Genomic DNA, 21,996 nt, shown 5'->3' on the forward strand with positions numbered 1-21,996 from the left:
TATATGTAAGTTTTTTTTTTTTTTTAATTTAATTAATGAAGTCATTTACAATCGAACTGTTTGCACATTTTGCCCAAAATATTCTCAGTCTCAGAGAAAATACGCTCCTTACAGGAGATGGAAAATCTGACTCTGGACAAGATGAAACCTGCTGAAAGTAGATAATGTTGCTTTATCGGGTTCATACAGCATGCAGACTATTTGCACTGAGGTCTCGGGAAAAGATGATTGATCAAAGTCGAGCAAAAAACCTGGCCTTTCATTCATGTGAGGGGTGAGTGTTGGGGGGGGGGGACTATATGCCTAAATCTTGATTAAGTGAAAAGAGGAAGAAGAAGGAGGAGGAGGAGGAGGAGGAGAAGCCAATGAGCAGAAGAAGAGGAAAAATAGAATTATTTATTTCATTTCAAACCTGTTTTGGCTCAAATGGATGATTTTAGTTTGAAATGATAAAGCGGACGTTTCCCCCTCTTTGTTTCAGCCTTGATGCCTCTGAGCCACTCAGCTGGTTTTAGGACCTCGCGGAGCGCCTCATGGAAGCACATGGTCCCTACTCATAAGACAACAGTTCTCGCCAGTAATTACCCTGGAATTGATGTCATTTCAGTAGGCGACTGAGACAGCAGCGGCTTGTGAATTTGTCCATGTTTTCCCCGCTCAGCTCTCATCACTCTGCGCAGCCGCTCACTTTTTGCACGAGGCGCCCACACACCTGGACACCTTTGAATGGAGAAAGCGCGCAGAGTTGAATCAGCTGTCATCGGGATTTCCAAAACCACCGATCACGCACTTGATCAAATTTCAGGAAGTCACTTTATCCTTGGGAGGCTCTTTGCACATCAGCTGCTGTCGGACTCTGGTTGTATGATGGTTGAGCTGCAGTAGAGAGTTGCCGTCCACGCTTCAGCACCATGAACCCCGGGAGCCGGAGTCTGAAGTTGGTTATTTTGACAGCACTTCAGGCTTTAACAGTCTCGTTGTTGATGTGTGACAAGGTGCATTCTGTTGGAGGTAAGAGGAGGAGAGGTAATATATTTTTTATTTAAAATAATGATGATAATAAATAGAAAAGAATCAAAAGAAAAAGATCAGGGAATAAAAGTACAATAGGGATTGTTTTATTCATATTTATATCACTAGGTTACTCTCACATTTCGAATAACTAACTAACTAGGCACATGGAGATCGAGCCTTTGGCTATCTTTAAATGAACATGCCTTCATCTGTCACTGTGTATTTGTTTTTGCAATGTGTTAATATTCTTTTATTCATCACATTTTCCATTCATGTTTTCCTTTTGGCTGTTTTGAGAGCATCATGGTTTTTAAACCTTCGGAAGTACACAAAATTTACAAATCTGTTCCACGAGTTTGGGCAAAGTGGTACACTTCCAGCGTGCACAAACTCTGAATTCATGGCTTGCTCTCAGTCTTTCCAATAGATCTATGCCTTAAGAGCACCACATGCTATTTTAGCTGGCAGTCCTCCCAGTGTGTACCTCAAAAGGGTGTAGGAGCTGTATAATTGATGATCCTGAATCTCTGTGGTAATCAGTGGGAACACTTGAGGCATCTTGTTCTTGCATCAAGCTTTAGAATGTTAAGACACTTCAAACAGATTTCAGTTCTTCAATTAGGGTTGGATTTCAGGGCTGTTTTGAAAATAAAAGTCTCATGGTTGATTTGAATTTAGTAAGATGAGGAGCTTTTTTTTTTTTTTTTTCTCCAAGGCTGCATATTATGATGGTTATGTCTTCGACATCTCAGCAGAAAATGAAAATAGAGATGTTCAAATGGGGAGCTGCTTGTGTGTTTGTCGTGTTTTATGATGGCGACCCTTTGGGCTGTGGCTCATGACACCAGCACTCGCTTCCCCTCAAGGTGAGACTCAGCAAGAATGCTACACATAGCGTTTTAAAAAAAGTGCTGAGTGTCTCCATTTGAGCTTTGGAGCCCACTGAAAACTTTCATATCTAAACACCCCGACAGTCACGACACTCAATGCGGAATCCTGGGAATTAATTACCAGCAAGGGCAAATGTGTTAGACCGGGACTGAAGCAAGAGGAAGTTGTTCATTTATTCATCAACAGTTCATCGTCATCAGACGCTCGCCTTGATGTGTCTCTTTCGTGGGTGCACACTCGCCGAAGACCATCATAGCCACTTCGCTGGTGTGTGTGGGTGGGAGAGTCTGAGATGATCTGTATTAGCAGTACGTGCACCTGTGTCGCGGTAACTGGGGCTGATTGAGACAAATGAATGGAGGAAGCAGTGTGAACAAATGCTTTTTAAAACCCACACAACTCTGCTGGCTACAATTCTTATCGTCTGATAAAGAAAAGCACTGCAACCCTAACCCTAAAGTTTTCATTTTGTTACGTTTCAGACTCATCTCAAAATGGTTTAAGTACATTTTATTTCCTTGTTATTCTATACACAATTTTCCAGAATAACAACCAAATCAGGTTTTTGGAGTGTTTTGTTCATTTTCATAAAATAATGTATAAAAATGGGTAACCCCTTTTAAGCCACCCGTGCCTCTCTTAATTTAATGGACTTACTTAAAGGGACACTATGTAATTTCTTCCCCCATCTAGTGGTGCAATTTTATTTTGCAAAGTCGAATGAATTTGCTCTCTAGCGCCTCGCGTTTTCAAATGTGCGTTGCATCTTCTTGAACTACGGCAGGCGGTATGTGTCAAGATTCAAGAAGCTGTATAGATTCAGACTCAAGGTCCATACAACTAAAAATACATCAAGACACACAGTACAAAGGATTACATAACACACATACAATAACACTATAAATACAGATGACAGATAATATGTCAGATAACACAAGTTGACATAGCCTTTGTTGTGCAAACAATGCAATTAGTCATATTCCGGGAGTTACCGGAAGTGACGTCGACGCAGCGGTAGCGTTAGCAGCAGTGTGTAGTTGCTATCTGGAAAGTGTTCTTTTAAATAAACTCCCGGTAAACTTACAAACTTTCTAATGCCTCGTTTTGTGAGTTAAGAGCCTATGTGTACTACGGCAGAAGTTTGGTAACAATAAATGCATTATTAGTGGGATAATAAAATCTATTTACCATTAGCGCCAGTAATAAGCCATTCGGCAGACGTGACGTCAATATGACGTCATTTCCGCTTGCAGGCCTGGCGTTGGGGAAAACGCGATTCAAAGAGCTTTATGTCACTCTCGGCACTTCGTCGTTTTTCATAGACTGGAAGGACATGGCAGCCCCAATAGAGCTTGCCCGCTCTATGTAGATACAGACAAGTGATTCTTCACTCAGGAGGATAATTGAGATTTTTGACAGAGATAATTTTACACCAATGAGGACTAATTTATGAATGAATATGTTGATTTGAGCTAATAAATGACCTAATTTATTACATGGTGTCCCTTTAAGAGCAGACACACTTATCTATATAAGGCCTCACAGTTTCCTCACAACTTGTGATGCATTTAAAGTGCCCAAAAGCACAGAAGCCTCCATTTTTCTAGAACCAAAGAAGTTTGGAACCGCTAACAGTCTTCCTAAATTGTTGTCCAGCCAATCTGAGTAATCAGGATTCAGGGCCTTGGCCGAACAGATAATCAGTAAGCCAATGGCTACTATGAGTTATTTTGTAGAGATGAAAGAACCTTACAGAAAGAAGACTGATTAAGGATTCCTTAAATCAGGTCTTAAAGGGATAGTTCGCCTCTTTTGACATGAAACTGTATGACATCCCATATAGCAATATCATTTATGAACATTGACTTACCCCCTGCCGCGTCCTGTGAGCCGAATCCCAGCTGAGTTTTGCGTTCCACGAAGGTAGTCCGGCTAGTTGGCTGGGGTCAAAAAAATAAAGCGTTTTGCTTCTCAAAAAAATATCCGTTCAAAAGAGTAATACATTTGCATCACAAAATGTTGTCCAGGAAAAAGTCAGACCTCGCTTCGCTTGGCGCTATTTTTGCCTCCCTTGATATCAATGCGTCCAATGTAAAACTGTGCAGACCGAAGAGCAGACCCAGCAGTCCCCTGCTTCCGAGCAGTAAACACCGTAACAGGTGCGGCTATCGCTAGGTGGCTAGGGAGTGCTCGGTTTGCTCTTCGGTCTGCACAGTTTTACATTGGACGCATTGATATCAAGGGAGGCAAAAATAGCGCCAAGCGAAGTGAGGTCTGACTTTTTCCTGGACAACATTTTGTGATGCAAATGTATTACTCTTTTGAACGGATATTTTTTTGAGAAGCAAAACGCTTTATTTTTTTGACCCTAGCCAACTAGCCGGACTACCTTCGTGGAACGCAAAACTCAGCTGGGATTCGGCTCACAGGACGCAGCGGGGGGTAAGTCAATGTTCATAAATGATACTGCTATATGGGATGTCATACAGCTTCATGTCAAAAAAGGCGAACTATCCCTTTAATAGTACACTGGCCAGACACAAAACTGTCCTTACTAAAAGGCAAGAAACAGGCAGTTTATCAAAAGGCGCCTGAATAAATCTCAGGCCAGAAGAAGCATTTTTTTTCTGATCTGATGAAAATCAGATTATACTGTTTAACCAAAATTACCAATGCTGTGTGTAGGATGAAACCAGGCAGAGTATCACTTCATGAACACCATCCATACAGTCAAACATGGTGATGGCAGTGTCATCCTGTGGGGGATAGAGGGAAAGATGGAAGCAGAAAAATATAGAACAATGCTGAATGAACCACCTTTCCCAGAGTTTTGGGGATCTCTGACTTGGGTAAAAGTTTACATTTCAACAGGCCGACTCAAAGCACAGCAACAAGACAACGCAGGAGACACTTCAGGAAAACTCTTAAAAGTCCTGCAGTGACCCAGCCAGAGTCTGGACCTAAACCCAGTGGTGCATCAGTAACACGTCCCACCAAGTGTGGTTGAGCTTGTATGTTTCTGCAAAGAAAAATGGAAGAGACCTCCAAGGTTTGTAGGATTAATCCCAAAAAGACTTGAGGCTATTTACAAAGTGAACACTTTTTAGAATACAATATTTAAAGCCTTTTATTTCTAATTTGTCGACCAAACACTCCAAAAAAGTTTTACTTTCTGCATAGTTTGCCTTAAAAACCCAAATTCAATCCAAGGTGAGTCTAAAATGAAATTTGGAAAGCATGAACTTGTGAAAATTTCAGGGTCGTATTTTGTTCCTTTTTACATATTTTTGACAAAGACAATAGGTTTTGATTTTGGAAAACAATTAGTTGCAGTCTCACTTCAAGATAAAGCATAATGAATGCAAAGTGACAGTGCTCTTTTATGCATCACCGCTTTTTCTTCACATCTAAGCCAACACAAGGCTGCTGGGGAAAGATGGGACCGTTCAGCTTCAAGAAACGTCATGTTTACATACATACTTCATGAGACTGCTCCTTTATGCTTTCTTGGAGGTTTTCCTTCCTGTCTGTCGTATTCCTGTGTCGTATACCTAAGATCACTTCTGAATGATTTCCTCACATGGTTGACACACTTAGTGTCAGCCTGTATTTACTGGCCAGCTGTATTGCTTTGGCCAACATGACTGTCTCTGCTTCGAGCACTGCATGCACCCTCAAACAAATGAAAAGTGAGCTGCGAAATGTATTTTTGGACTGTTGTAAAACATTCCTGTAGCCAACAGTGTCCTCCCCCAAAGAGACATTATCACCGTGATGTGACCCATCTCCAGTCAAAGGCATTTAATATCTTTTCGGTATGAATGGATTCATATCTTCCAGATGACTTGTTCAGGATATTAAAGACCCATGAGGCTGGTGAGCAGTTGATGCATGGTTGTGAATCAAGACAGATTGATCAACCAGTTGCTTTTCTGTGTGGGGATACTTATATATGAGAAGGGGAAATAGCTGGACTGTGCTTATGTGGCTTGACTCTACATGTGTTGCATTCATTTCTTCAAGTCTCCTTTGGACTTATTCAGACCCACGCAACAAAAGTTTTCAATATGAGCTGAAACCTGATGCTGGCTCTGGGCTCTCTCTTTGGACTTTCACACCCAGGCAGGTCATAGTTTAGCTCAGCACGCTTCTCCCTCTGTGTCCTCTCTCGCATCTGGTCACAGGGTTCAGTTGCCTCAGATATTTCTCATCAAATCCAACTCGGTGAGTTTAAGTTCCACCTGTGGATGCAATGCCATCCTTCCAAAAATGATTCCCTTGTTTGTGAAGACCCCAGTATTTGATTCATGGCCATTCATGGACCCCCCCCGGGCCCGACGAATGAGGGTATAGTCATCCTGAACAAGACCGTTCCCATTATAATAGAAATATTTGATCATATGATAAAGGGGATTGCTCAGTACAGCACCTTGGTGTTGATTTGCAATAACTCTTCGCTCACAGGGAACAAGTGCACCCAAACGATGCTACTGAAATGTCCTCCACCAGATTTTCTCACTGCATGTTTCAGGGGTTCAGATCACTCCTTTAATTGTCACCTGTCTACACACTCATATCGTCATATTACACTTGAAGCATTTTGAATTGTGATTGTGAAACGCAACACTTTGTTTTCTTGGATATTAAAAATGTCAGATGAAAAACATACCCCTCATCAATACTTTTTACAGACTGAGATAAGCAGTTCCAGCACTACTATAACGAGTGCGTTTTAGTTTCTCATATTGACACTTAAAATCTAAATATAGCACGTTTTGAGCCATGCTACAGTAGTATTTGCGGTGTAAAGTTATACTACAGCCTGTGAGATTTCCAGTGAGGTCTTGTTAGTTAAGCGGTAGACACTCATAATAAACTTGGGTTTTACATATTTAAAATATTTGCAATCTGTGGTGATGATGTATTTATTTATCTTTGGCATGGTCATTATAGTAGCTGGAGGACACATCATGCCAACAGGACTTCTGCTGAAACAGCTCAACTACATTTAATACTAGTTTTGAATACCAAACATTCTTTCACATTTGCCTCCATCTACTTTGTTTGTACTGCTATTTAAAAAAATATGTGTCGCCAGCGTTGCACTTATCAACATTTCATATGCTTCGTTCCAGTTGGTTGGTTCCTGTAACTCATAGCATCAGTCACAATGTGAGATGATGAATTTCAGTCAGAATTTTATCCCAGCCTATGTTTGGTTGCAAGACCTCAATGGTAGCAGTCCTTAAGCATCTCTGTTGTGGTGAGACCTGAGAGCACTTTTTGGACCCAAGACCAAAGACGCACCGCCACACTTCTTTCACACTGATGATTTTGCAGTTAAGCCATATGAGTGAAGAGTGAAATCGCCACAGTGCCATCACAGCGTATACCACCGCTTGAGGCATGTTGTACGTGCTGCAGTAGGTGTCACTACTGAGAAAAGTACACCTCTACGCAGTAGTAATAGCACTAGAGGAGGTCAAAAAGGAAGTACATTATTGATGCACATATGTAACTACATAATTTCATCTTATCTGTTTTACTTTTGAGCTGTATTTATTTTTGTAACGTCTGCTATAATTTTACCTTCTGGGGTTTTAATAGTTCATGCAGATGCCTATGAAGACAGACCCTTTCACACACTCTTGCATGCAGCTCTTTGTATTTTTCAAATGGATCACTTGCATGCTCTGGTTTTCCCAAGACAGAAAGATCCACAAGGTGCTCGAAGGGCTCTAACTTAGGTTCACTTCTGAAACGGTCCTGTCACTAATGTTATTCGTTTCACCTGCGCTTTTGCTTCTTGGACATGGTGGAATTTTTCCTGTGCAGTTACCTTGAGTGGCATTAGTTTTGTTAGTTGTGTAAGTTTTAACAGCTTTGCTTATTTTTCCACTGTTGATTCTGGCAGTGCTGAGTAGTAGCACTCCACAGAATCAGAATCAGGTTTTATTGGCTAAGTTTGTTGACAAAAGAAATTTTGTTCTGGCTGTTGGCTTATCTTTAGCTGTACAAATGCACAATATGAATATTTATGTACTATTAATTTATAATGTATAAGGGCACAGGGAGAAGTTGCCAGTCTAAATGTGGGAAAACACCACTTTGCCCCACTTTGAGTAAAATCCCTATGAATTTATAGTCATTGTTTTTTAATGAGATTTGAAACACGGGATTTCATGTGTCAGCTCCTGATAATGTTATTGTCCTGCCTAGCAGTCAGCATCCACACATATTTCACTTCCCTATTCTGCCTTGAAAAAGACAAAGCAGCAATATTTTTTAGAATGGGCACACGTGTTAACAGGAACAAGACAGGTCACCTCCCACCTGCATAAATCTCCAACAAATTGGCCCCAAAGAAGGCCTGCTGCTGCCAGTTGCTTCGTCTGTGTCTGTCAGACTTTTGTTTCAAAGGCGAACCTGTGATGTATTTTTAAGTGAAGCGGGCCAAGCAGAACATCAATAGCTGAGAAAGTTTCAAGTACAACCTTGACCAATCCAGCCTTGTTAAAAGTTTAGCTTGGATGCTTTCAGATTTTCAGACAGAGACTAAAAATGGGAGTTCTTTCTCATTTTAGGATTTTAAGATCTCAGACTGACGAAACTGCTTTTTTTTTTGGAGCCGCTGTTCAAAAAGGAAAGTTGTTCAGATTACTGTGTTACAAAGAGAGATTTCCAATCCTCACTTTTTTTTCCTGCCGTCTGGGAAGTGTCGTGGAAAAACAAAACAAAAGGACTTATGTGCACAAATTGCTGCACAACTTAAGCAGGGAGCATAATAAAACCCCAAAATAATAAATGGAGAGCAAATAAGTTTTGCTCACCACACACCAAGGGAAGGTCGAGCAGGAGCTTATCTCTATGCCTGTGGAGCTGTATTTGTGAAGGCAGATCATGCTTTTCAGAATGACAATTGTGCCATCGCTGTTGCCTTTTTTCAGGTAACCAATCCTGTGGACTGATGCGTCACCATCGTAACAAAGAAAACAGAGGAGAAGCAGTACAATCCTAAATTGGACTAGTGTGACAAAAAAAAAGGAGGAGAAGATTGGCCGGACACTGATTATTGCTGCTTCTGTCTTTGTTCAACTGTGTTGTCATCCCTTATGTGCGCCGGGTCTCTGTCGTGATGAAACACTGCGATGCTTCGATTTATATTTACATTCAACATCTTGAACGATTTACTTAAACTTAATTGAACTGATATATATCAAAAGTGTTGCATTATTTTTTAGAAGAGGGCCTATCTCGCTGATTATTGAATTATCTGTGTCAAAACTATTTCGGCTTCAGCAACCACTCATATCAGTCTTTGCTGTTGTAATCCTTGAGCTGCGTGACTTTTCGTTGGGGCTTTGAATGTGCGCCAGGCATGTGCTTCCCATGACAGAGAGGAGTTCCAGAGAGCTGTAAATGAAATCCGTCATAGGAACCATTTAATGAGCTTTCACACAGCTCTGCTCCAGAGGCTCTCTGACTCTGACCTTAGCTGCTGCAGGAAGGCACATGGGGTTCAAGGCAGGCAGTGAGAGCAAGCCATGAGGGGGGCGGGGTGTCTCACTGCTGGGAGCACAACTGAACCAGTTCCTCGGACAGCGTCAACCTCCTGCCGAGCCAAGGGGAACTTATGCTGCCGGAGCATTTATTTCCAATAGAGTAATTATGTGCTGACACAAAAGAGGTATTTACCAGTAGAGGGAGCTCAGCATTAAACAGTTTACTTATAACCCTAAATATGCTCCCAAAAAATGATCTACCAATAAATACAGCCATTAACATCTTTCATTGTGGTGGCTTTTGACACACTGCTACAATATTAGATTGAACCTAACGAGGGCCTATTAACAGTGTGGGCAGATTCCATTTACCATGATGTCACCTGAAGGTTTCTGAACCACTTAACGCGACCCTCGGGTGGTTGACATTATGTCACCCAGCTGGGTCAGATGTTTATTGTGGAGTCAAGCCAAGATTACCAGGCACTTTTAACCTTTGCTCTGCTATCCTTGTGAATTCTGAATTGTGGCTCCGGTAGCAAATTACAGGAAACAAGGTGAGGTCAGTAAGGTGGTCAATATAAGTTTAAGACTTTTTTATTTACTATGTAGAAAATTTCACATTTCGTTGTCACCCAGGGCTGCTGGCAATGATTATTTGCAGCACTGATCACTGATTTTACTAATAATTCAAAGTTGGAAATATTAGGAAATGGTGATAATGCTATGTTTCAAGACTCCAGTGTGGCATGCTTCTTCACTGGCTACAGAGGCATTCTATTGTTACAATGAAAACTACAGTTTGAAAAGCACAGAGAATTAAAGGCAAGAAAGCCAGTCCTCTTCAAAATAAATTACTAAAACAGTGTTGCGATGATCAAAATTATTTATGATTTTCTCCAAACTGATTTGTCAGTTCATGTGTTTGGATATTTCTCTGTTGGCTGAGTCTAAAAAAGGCTGGCTTTCCCCAACTTTATGGGTAGTGTTGTTGTGTTTTCACATTTTTTGAATGAAAGATACATTTGTTAATTAGAAAAACAGTGGAATCACTAATTATAGTATTTGATAAGATAACAGACCAATAGAAGACATAGAAGACAAAGATGACAAAGAAAGCAGAAAAGTTTACTTCTTTTCTCTTGAAGGTCATTTTTGATAGGATAGCTACTTGATGGGTCTTCTCACTGTGTTATTCATCATTTTAGTCCCAATCACCAATCTGTTTGAATTAGCATCATTTGCCCACTCTGATTGGAGCTAAATTGAGTATGTGATATGCCTGTCAATTGTGCTTTTATGTATGAACAATAGCTATAAACATTAGCATAGTTTTCTCCCAAGGACTGATGTCAGAACCAACTTTTGGCATAGAAGGTTTACTGGATCATTTCCCAAGTCTGGTCTGTGTTCTGATTAAAGCCTGTAGACACATGCTTTGATGCAGAAAAGGTGATCATTTTATAAGGTCTGCTTGATCAAAAGCACACTTCCATATGGAATCAAGGAGACTTTTTCATGCCTCTTTGTCATGTTTTGCCATAGTTCCTCTTGAAGCAGGCCAAACTAAGTCATCACTTTGTTCTGATTAATTCCACATGTCCACATGTAGATTTTTTAGCAGATTTTTATAAAAAAAATAAGTTCAAGTTGTTGCAAGTATTCAGATCTTTTAGATTCAAGCTCTAATGAAACTTTGTCCTTCATTACAAGTCCTGCATTCAAACATACTATGCACTGCATATTATTTAGTTTGTTCCAACATTCACATGACACTTTGGTTCAAGGTGAAGCTGACTGAGACCTTTATTTACATTAGGTCTAAAATGATTACAATATATAAATCTGGAGTTATGACCTGATACCATGGTTGGAAAGAATCACAGAACTTGTATAATAATAATAATGGAATAATCCATTAAACTTTACTGTATTTGTCTGAGTCTGAGCAGACTATTCCTATAAACTTAATGAATAAACATTGTTGACTGAGAGCCTCTGGAAGCCATGCCAACCAACGCTATCTCCACGTGTTTTTTTTCTGCAGATGCTTCAGACTATAAGCTGTTCCAAGCCTTCTTTATACTTGTTTTTGTTGTGAACTTGGACAATGACATGCCTTCCATTCACACACACACGCACGCACACACACACACGCACACACTCATATAGTACTTCTTAATCTATACAGCATTACGGGCTATGCAGTGCTTTTCCTCTATCATACGCATGATGGATGTATCAGAGGTAAAATCAGTTTTTGGGGTCCAGTGTCTTGCACAAGGACACTTCGAGGAAGCCTTGGATCGAAAAACCCTTCTTCTACTTGGCTGATGACTAATCTGTTGTTTTCCGTAGATGTGCAGGCCTTTCTATATTGCTGAGCTCACCAGTGTGCGCCTTTGTTTCTCAGAATGTTTCAAGGTGCTATGCTGTTGCACTGCTCCTCATGCCCCTGCTGTTTCTTTGAAAGATTTGCTTTGGTTTATCCTGCCTGAAGATGGTCTCTTTCACTTACATTGACAACTCCTCTCCAACTGCAGTTGGTCCCTTGAAAAGACTGTGCTACATTGTAAAGACCTCTAATTCCCGAACCTCTCCTCCAGTCTAGTGTTTAATTTAAATTTAATCTAATTTAAACTCAAATTAAAACCTGAGAGTCTGCACTTCAAATCCACATTCATTATATTGTGGGTACTGTATTGTATAAGGATGTTTAATTTTTCTGTAAAAACTAAATCAGTATTTCATAATGGTACTTGTAAGTAATGTACTTGTGCCATTGATAAACAGCTCCAAAACAGTGCTGCAAGTATCTGCCCTTGGTTTTGTCCAATTTTTATAATTTTATGTTGTGTTGCCTTCAGGTTGTTTCTCAATCTAAATCTAGCATTTTCAATATCAGAGAGAATTGCTGTCAAAAGGACTTTGGAATGTGTCCTTGTGTGCTTTTGTTTCTCTGCCAGTCATCAGACTGAATGTCATCTGGAGTGTTCTTTATTGATGTGAAGTCTGTATCCCATCTCAGGGAAGAGCTGTGTGCAATTGGGGGCCATGGCCTCATCGAGTGCACAGATGAAAAGAACAGCATGTCATTTGTTGTGTTGCAAAAGACAAGATTACTGTGACTACATTAATACTTTGTTGCCTGTTAAGGAGAGTGTTGGGGTTGCAACAAAGAATGGTTCTGGGGTTCAATAATGCCAAGCAGTTATTTATTTGTTTTGGTAGAGGAGATTTATACAAAGAAGAGAGAGAAAGAGAAGAGCTGGATTCGTAAAAGGGCTGTAACAATGTCTTGAGATCTGGAAAGAACTGAGGGAGGTCACTTGTTTCCTGCATGGGACCAGCAGCTCCTAGACTCCGGGGAAGCAATTCATTTAGGAGCGCTGCTGAAGTAGCTTTGTTTAAGAATCTGAATGTTCTTAGGCTTTATGCTTGACACTCCTGTGCAACATTGCATGGAGGTCTGGGAAGGTGCCTCTGGAATGGCCGACCGGGGTAGTGGTCCCCTTTCTTAAAAAAGGGTGCCAGAGTGTGTGTTTCAAGAACAGAGGGATCGCTATTCTCTGGAGATCCAGCTAACTCTGGACCAGCTAATTACTCTGATTGGAGGGCGCATGGAAGTTTGCCCAACCAGTGTTCATGTGTTTTGTATGCTTAGAGGATTACAACCATGCCCCTTTGTCGTGTCCTGTCGGACATGTTTTCAGGAGTGTGGGGTTCGGTCTCCTCGTTGAAGACCATTCGTTTGCTGTACAACTGGAGTGTGAGCTTGGTTCGCATTTCTGGTAGTATGTCAGTCTCTGGTCCGTGTTGGACTCCAACAGGGCTGCCCTTTGTCACTGGTTCTGTTCATAACTTTTATGGGCAGAATTTCTAGGCACAGCTTAAACCTGGATGTTTTCCAGTGTGGTCAGCTTCGAATTGCATCGTTCCTTTGTGCAGATGATGTGGTCCAGTTACTTTCATTGAGTGGAGACGTCCAGCAGGCACTGGGGTGATTTGCACCCGGGATGAGAATTAGCTCCTCTAAGTCTGAGGACACGGTCCTGAGTAGGCAAAGGGTGGATCGCCCACTCAAAGTTGGTTTGGAGAGGGCAAGAGTGTTTCGGACATGTCCTACTGGAGGGTGCTACAACATGTCATGTGCAACTATAACTAATTGTGAGGGTTTAATTGCACTGCAACTAGTGTATCTATTGTCAATGAGAAAATTTATATTTCACCTTAACTGAGGGAATCGTCACTTCTTTACTAAAGACAGATACAGTTTCCTAACCAACATGTTAATTTGAGAGCTGATGCTTCTAATGATTGCCATCTCTACTTCATTTGTCTTTGACGCTGTAAAGGAGTGACTAGATGTTGAAGCTAATTTGGTAAAACTTTGGAGGGGGAAAGTTTGGGAAGCATTGTTATTTAGTGATTTAATAAAAGGTTCCATCCGTTTGTCAAATTAACCCACTCCTGCTTTGCATGTCTGTCTGTTAATTTGACTACAGCGCTTTAGACTCGTGGCACGTTAAAAGGGATACAAATGTGTTTCTAGGCCTGAACTTGTTAGATCGTGGTTGCAAAACGGTACAGCACATTCAGACATCACCCCGATACATTCAGTTGCTGTCAGATTTATGGAATGCAGTGCATGTATGAAAGGGGCGTCAGCTGGGTTAAAACTCTAAATGTCTTTTGACAAGTCAGATCATTTGTACTTATTTATATTCACCTGTAGTGTGATCGCTGAATGTTACAGCAATCATCGAACCAGTATTAGAGTGTAATTGCTTTACATACAGCATGCACTATAGATTTTTTGTTTGTTTTACAATGCTCCGAAGGAAAGCCCTATTTAATGCTTTACAGTCCCAGCTCTGTATCTTGTTTCTCTCACCTACACGCAAATGCACACACAGTCCACATGTCCACATACACAGAAATACAATCCTCCCACCTAGCATTGACTTTATTGAAGCAATATAAATTGCACAAGCTCTCCTTTTACAGTTGAGCATAAAGGGAGGTGATCATGGCCAAAACTCTGCTTTATTAAGACCTCTGTTTACACTCTCCTTTATTGAACATAAATAAGGCTTGGGGTTCTGGTGCCACTTTTACCGCTCCCTAAATGCCCCTACTTGCTCTTATAACATTCTAGCTAACAAAAGCCACTTGCACACTGCACATAAAGCTCAGCCATACTCCAACTTTACCAAATGTCTCCACCAAGCATGTGGTAAAGATATGAGCCGGCGGACCATTTCCACTAATATAATGTCATTTATAAGCAGAAATTAAACCTCATAGCACACCACATTAACAAAATGGTTATTCACTTGCAGACTTTGAAGTAAAGGAACCAAACGCGGAACAGTTGTGAATCTGATCTTCAAAGTCGATTAGAAAAGGCGATGGCTGTTCCATCTGTGTGTGTGTGTGTGTGTGTGTGTGTGTGTGTGAGCCTCATAACTTGATTCAGCCACAATGTCGACCTGACCTTTCTCTGTCAAAATTTCTCTTTGATTTCCCTCATCATCTGTTTATCCATCCATACTTTTCTTGAGCTTGTCATGAGCTCCTGTCATAGTGGATTTTCTTACAATCCTTGTTTTTTTTAGTGTTGACCTTGTCTTCTTGATTTCAATGGATTTTGTTGTTTTGTACACATTCTGTCATGGAAAGAGACAACAGGAGAACCTAAATGCAGGAGGCAACAAGGTAAAGGACAAAAAATAAACTTCAAAACAAAGGTGCTACAGATGTAGGGAGTCAAAAATCTGAAAACCAAATGTAAAGGAAATGATGATCATGATCAGATTGGGATCAGGGAGTGTTACACTGATGATCTGAACCAAAAACCAAAAAAATGGCAATCAGTACACAGTGACAGGAGGCAAAAATACACAAAATGCACAAGAGAACAAGCTGTTCAAAATTAAACAGAAAGTGAAGCTTACTCAGATGCCAATTTAGAAATAAATCACAAAATGTGAAAATCCAAAAGACAAAGTCACTACTAAAACAAAGAACATAACAAAACCTCAAAACCACAACGGCTCCCTTTCTCGTCATGGTTGCCTCGCTCAGACTGTGCGGTTATCTCAAATTAATGAAGGTAGAGAGCAGCTCCCACTGTTTTGTGTGTGATGCCGTCCCATCCTCACCAAAGTCTGCTTCTCATCATCCAGCTAGAGCTGGATGAGAACTGCTGAGCTGGTCACCTCTTGCTCTCTGCTATCAGCTGGAATGGCTCTCTGATGAACTCCAGAGTAGTGGTTTCCACAGAATAGCAGAGCATAGCTCAGCTGGGGAGCTTTGTGCCTGACTTGGGTTATTAATGCTGGATAACTAGCAGACTCAGCAATTTAGATGAATGAGTCACGTATAGGAAGACATCTCAATTTGCTGGTAATAATAATCTGTGATGTGTTTATTCCCCTGCCTGTGTTTTATGTTCATATGCGTCGGAAATGGGATTCAAAATTAAGATGGAAAAAGCTTTAAATTAAAAACATGCCATTTATTATCCTCAGAGCTTCTCACAAGTCCACTGACATCATGCTCAGATGAAATCTGTTCCCCTGCTGTTTGGACACACTTGATGGAATGTCATTGGGGGAAAAAAAACAAACAAAAAAACAAGCAAACATTTGAGTTAGGATGTTTACACTGAAATAAATGGCGCAACAACCCCTGCTGTCTTAGTGAGACACCCGAGCATCAAAATAACTTCCCGCTGCAGGAAGCTGATTACTGCAGGAACCCTGTTAGCTGTATCCTCCCTCCACTGGCTCACTCCTGCAGTTTGACACTGTGTGTGCTCACAATTTGTACTATTTAGAAAGATTGCACCTTCTGTCTCTGTTAAATGTTTGCTTTGGGCAGAGGCCATCTTTCCGCCACTTCATCTTTTGACTGCTCGGGGATATCAGTATTGGATTAGGGGTGAATATACTCTTAAATGATTGGCAACACAGCACAGCTCCAAGTATTTTAGCCATTTGGAGGCTCAGTTAACACCCTGTCAGAACAGTGAGAGGGGAGATAAAGCATGCTGGGAACAATGCCCCAAAGCTACGTCTAATCCCTGCACTGCATCCTGGACACTAACCCTGTATTAGAAGATATCACGGCAGCAGCAGGAAGCTCCTCTTTGCTCAAAACTCTCCATTCCTAAACTAGGGAGATTTATGCAGCTTGAGTGGTAAAAGGGGGTGGTTATGGTTTTTGCCACAGGCTAACAGTTGCTTGATGTTTAAGGGTGCTATTTAGTGGTGTTGTACTCTTGTCTTTACAGCAAAGAAGACAGACTCCTTCTATTGATAGCATTGTAAAAGAAGGTGGACAGCTTGTCAACATAGATAATTGTTAGGTATGACAAAGAAATATATTCAGAGAGCATTATTTGTCTGCAGTGACATGTCAAAGCCAGGCCACACATAAACACTGTAATTCTGTTCAAGGGCATTTTAGATTACAAGGCATCTGTACTGTCAGGTTGTGTTGTAATCTTGTTCATAACCACCAGGCGCTGGATTAGTGTTCTTTGTATAAGATATTCTTATTGTTTTTGACCACAAATGGATTGGCATGGTTTTGTAAATGCGTGAGAGACTTAAAGGTAAAAGAGTCTCTGAATCCTTCCTTTGTATTCTTACATGGTGTTCGTTGTTTTCTTTTACAGGAAATCTTTCCAGCACCACTGCGCAACACAGACCAACAGCGAGGCAGAAACAGTACGGGACAACAGTGCCTCTTCAGCTTGTTGGACAAGAATGGAAGCCAATCAACCAACTGAAATCCCAGGTGGAGAATAGTAGTAGATACAATCCAGCTATCCTACTCTCTTCAGATTACTTTTAGTCTTGTAAAAATATGTCCAACATGACAAGTTTAAATTCCCCAAAAGTTGAGACGTCATGTCAAATGTAAATAGATCAGCAAATTATTAAAACCAATCTTTAATTAGAAATAGGATAAAGATGGTGTATCAGAAGTTAAAACTGAGTATTTCCATTGATATTTTATGATAGGAATGCACAAATGATTATTTTATATGATATGATTTGGTGTGAAGCCAAATCTATTCTACACTAAAGCTTAGTTAACATTATCAATAGGGTTATAGCAAAAACACTATTTCTGTTACCCTGAATGTGACACACTGGAGCTTTAATGCTGAAAGATGTGTACAGGGGGCTGCATGGTGGTGTGGTGGTTTATAAAGAGCAAATATGCAGGGGAAATCCTGTGCACCTCTCACATGTTCCTTCGACTCTGCTTATACACATTTTTAGTGATATTTAAGCCTTATATGATGATATGTAAACGGTATAAAAAAGGGCAAAGTGTAACTAACATACAACAAAACGGATGATCCGCAGAGCTTGCTGAGTATGAGAGTGATTTTTTTTTCATGATTATGTTTTTGATTGTCAGTTTTTATACTATAGTATTTAATTACTCTGGGTTCTATAACTAGCATATAAAAAGGAAGGCAGCTGTGGTGATGTTGGTCTTGGAAGTCGTTAATGTACCTTTAAAAAGAGGACTAATATTTACAAGTCATTCTGGTTTTTCTGCCACAAAATTAGGCTCATACGCTGTTTTAGCCTTTCAAAGACCGTTTAAGACTACAACCAACGTATCATGCTACATCTGCACATCTTTGTCTCCCTCCTGATCATCTCCACACAAGGCTGCTTACTGTACTGGCTTTGTGTTCCTCTGTGGCAGACAACAGCCTGTAGTTCTGATGCCTTCTGTATGTTAGCCGATGTGTCTCATTTGTAATTCAGATGTTTCGTTTTTTTTCCCCTATGGGGTCCTGAGCTCACAGAGCTGATTACTTCTCTTACATATTTCTACTGAACAGTCTGTTCTGTTTGTGATTCCAGGTCTGAGGCCACTGAATAAAAAAATATGGCATTTTCTCTCCCTTACAGAGTGCCTCAGATTCACATTTGGTCAAATTGTGCTCCTTTCTTACTGTTGCTCTCATTGTGATCTCTATTTAGTTGTGGTAAAAACATTTTTTTTTTTTTTTTTAAATTACTTATGTAACTTATATGTGGTCATGGCTAAAAAATAGGATTGGAAATCTTGTTTGTGAGCATTTGTATAGTTTATAAAGCACAGCTTTGTAAATCATATTAAAAGAATGTGTAGGCACATATCTGTGTTTTGTGTACACACACACATACTTGTAGTCATGAAACTACATGAAACGGTTTTATGCATCGGGCCCCTGGTGTTAAATTGGTTTGCCTGCAGTCCATTAAAAGTATTTTGTCTATTTCAAAATTGAAAATAAGAGGAACTTAAAATCTCATATGAAGTCTGAATTAGGAAATCACTTAACTGTCAAAACTATTTAGTTGCACTCTACAAAATGCAAAAGTGTTTAAAAGTGTTTATTAAAAGCAGTGGTGATGCAACACAGTGCTTAACATGTCCTGTCTCGACTTTTTTGCAACATGGTGTTGGCTTCAAATTTAAAACAAGCCTGATTTTCAAAAAACTTCAAAAAAGCTTTTTAATATCTTGTCTTTGTTCTATTTTCCATTAAATGCAGGCTTTAAAAGGTTGACAAATCCTTGCATTCTGTTTTTATTTGCAGTTCAAACAGCATTCCAGATTTTCCGAGACAGTTATTTTATGCCATTTGATGTAGGTACATATGTTCAAAATTTCTACTTGAATCAAAAGATTTAGAAGAAAAAGCTCCTCTTCTTTTACAGCAGATAGAACACTCTTTCATTCTCAATATCTGTTCATAAAGCATTTTAATTTCTGTTACTTCAGTTAACAGCCGAATATTCATGAGGGCTATTCGCTCACAAAATGATCAATATGTGTTTAAACATGCGTTGGGCAGGCTCTGCCAGTAAATCTGAAGTTTTTCAAATGAAAGTTCACCGTAGCATGAATACTTAAGCTTGGGTTGAGAGCAAGATTGTGTGCATTTTAAATTTACAACTGAGCTGTATCTAATCGAGTGTTCAACATCAGAAATGATGTGAAATGTAAGATTGCAATGCAAATGAGATATACCTATGGGTTTAATAAATCTATCACATCAGGAGTGTCGGGGCCAATTTTCAGCCAAGTTACACTGCGTTAAACCTCGTGCAGTGATGTAGCAATACCAGCCGTTATTTCTTTAGGCTGTTAGGCTCATGTTTCAAGTGCAGGCAGCTGTGCAGTCTCTTAAGGTGGAAGTAAACAAAACATGATCCATTGAAACATAATGAAATGTTTCAAATCTGGACTTTTGTTAGCTCTGTTTGGTATTATAATACCAGACTGTATAAATAAAAATACATGGCTGTCAGGAAGATTTAAAAAGATGAATAGCCTGAGCCCCAGGTTGTTTTATGTTCAATTCATTTATGAATCTGTTCAAAATTAACCAAACAGACAAGGTGCTGCAAGGTTTCTTTGGGATACTACAACCCCTACAAACAGAACTAAACCTCTGATCGCTGGATTAGTGAATACTTGCTGCAAAGGTGAATCTGAGATCTTATCTGAATATATAACTTTCTGATAACAAGTCTAAATATGCAGTGCATGGGCTGTTTTCTCTTTAGTCAAAAGGGCCTTGGTTGTAAGCACACACTGCAAGTCTAATCAAGCATATGGAAAGCTGTCAAGGCAGAAAATAGCCGACAGTGTAGGCTTGAAATGATACTGCCTTAAACCTTAAGTGTTCCGCTTCCATATTCTCTTATGAGCCACTCGACATTCTTCACAGGGGGTGATGGATGACTTAACCCAGAGCCTTACTCTTTGCTGGAGCCGACCCAGATTGAACTACATGTGTCGAGTGTGCTCGTAGGTGTGTTTGTGTGTGCGCCCAACTTTATGTGAGATTGAGGAGGATTTTTTATTTTTTTTTGCCCAAGTGAGAATGCACATGAGTGGAGGGAGGTTGTGTGTGTGGTCATGCCCCCTGTGTACTGAGGTGTTTGTTGCACAGCGTGACTCACAGAAGTGATACACATGACGCAGTGCCACTTCATCTAACAGAGACGCACGGTCTTTGTGACTCAGGGCTGTGAACACTCACGGCTTTCTGCAGGATTTATGTCAAAAGGAATGGAAACATAAAGCTAATCCTCTCAGCCCTTGTTCTAAGATACAAAGTAGCTTCATAAGAATTTTCAATCCCTCTCATCAATTGAAAATAGTCGTCTTGCATGTTTTCTCACAGAACTGAATGGCTCAGTCAAACTTTCAACTGGAGTGGAATAGCTTACCCTAATGTCCAAGGTTTTTAGGTGCAGCTTTATTGTCACACACAGCAGCAATTTCAGTACTTTGGCTAGATTTACACAAAGCCAGGTAACCATTGCAGAGCAAAGTGCTTAGTTGTCTGACTCCAGAGTGAATCATTTTCATCCTTTCTAATTTTGTTGTTTCTTCAGAGTCACCCCACATCACTGAAGCTCCTTATTGAAGCGGACGGTGAGCAGCTGCTCCTGGCTCTGAAGAAAAACGAGTAAGTGTCCCACCATTCAAGCTTGGCCTTAGCTTCTAACTGAGTGCTTTCTGGAGTACAAATAGGTGACATATGCAGTGCCCATGGGCTACAACTGTAGCCAGGGAAAAGGAAGGGAGAAAAGACTTTTTCTCTTCTCGCTGTGAGTGTGGGGATGGCAGTGAAACAAAAACTTGGTAGATGGAAATGCATCAGCCAGACACTAATGAAAACTGACATCTTTCTTCTTCTTTTTGCTCCGTTTTTTCATTTCATCCACCAACCTAACACTGGTGAGAAGCAGGTTTTGTCTGAACATGGAACGCACTCTGCACTGTGCGTATTAAGATACTGTCAGGGAGGAACATAATTTTAAAAAGATCAGGTCATCGGCGTAGACACGGTTTGACACAGATGTTGCTGTGATGTGTGCGGAGGAATGTTTGTCATATTTGCATTTTTACACAATTCAGCATGGCCTCAGTCTCAGACAGTCTTGGAGTTGAGTATGCAGCTGAGAAGAATGGAACGTGATTGATGGAGCAATATGTTTTCCATCCAGCTCGGCTGCCACACATGAGCAACCACGAACAAGCAGAGCTGTCTGTGTGATAGAGAGAGAAAGAGGGAGAGGGAAGCAAACAGGGGGAGAGCGAATGGCTTTTCATGCCACTGTCAGCCATGAATCTCACTTGTTTTCCAGACTTAATATATGTAAATTCCACCTGCAAACTGTGGGACAAAGCTTTCAACACCAGCAACTGCAATTTTATGGCTTACATGCTCTGGAAATATTTTTATTGGAAATCATGCTCATTATCTCTGGTGAATATTCCTGCTTTGCACGGGTGGGGATTTTGTAAAGCTATCTTGCAGATTGTCAGATTGTAATAATTTGTAGAGAAAAACACATTCACCCGTGTGATCCTCATGCAGCATGACTATCATCACTGTCCTATAGCATTAACTTTAAAGTCAGCAGTTGAGCTGAAAGCCATAGCCAAGAGGAACAAACAGAGATGATGGAGAGGTACAATCTTTGTAATGAGCTTGAGTATGATGGAAATACTTAAGTCAAACAAACGTCCACGCATTATAAATACCAAT

General features: G+C 40.4%; 1 protein-coding gene across 1 annotated transcript in view; it reads left to right on the top strand.

The window, feature by feature from the left end:
• The first annotated feature begins 516 nt into the window (after positions 1-516).
• The window catches only part of adam12a (ADAM metallopeptidase domain 12a), an 83,525-nt gene continuing 62,045 nt past the window's right edge, over positions 517-21,996 (top strand). Inside the window, exons 1-3 of the mRNA XM_075458359.1 lie at positions 517-1,011; positions 17,092-17,213; positions 20,837-20,910. Of these exons, the coding sequence (XP_075314474.1) occupies positions 912-1,011; positions 17,092-17,213; positions 20,837-20,910 (296 nt within the window). The 5' untranslated portion in view covers positions 517-911. The remainder of the gene's footprint in view (positions 1,012-17,091; positions 17,214-20,836; positions 20,911-21,996) is intronic.

This window comes from Odontesthes bonariensis, chromosome 23 (assembly GCF_027942865.1).
Source record: "Odontesthes bonariensis isolate fOdoBon6 chromosome 23, fOdoBon6.hap1, whole genome shotgun sequence".
Classification (NCBI taxonomy): Eukaryota; Metazoa; Chordata; class Actinopteri; order Atheriniformes; family Atherinopsidae; genus Odontesthes; species Odontesthes bonariensis.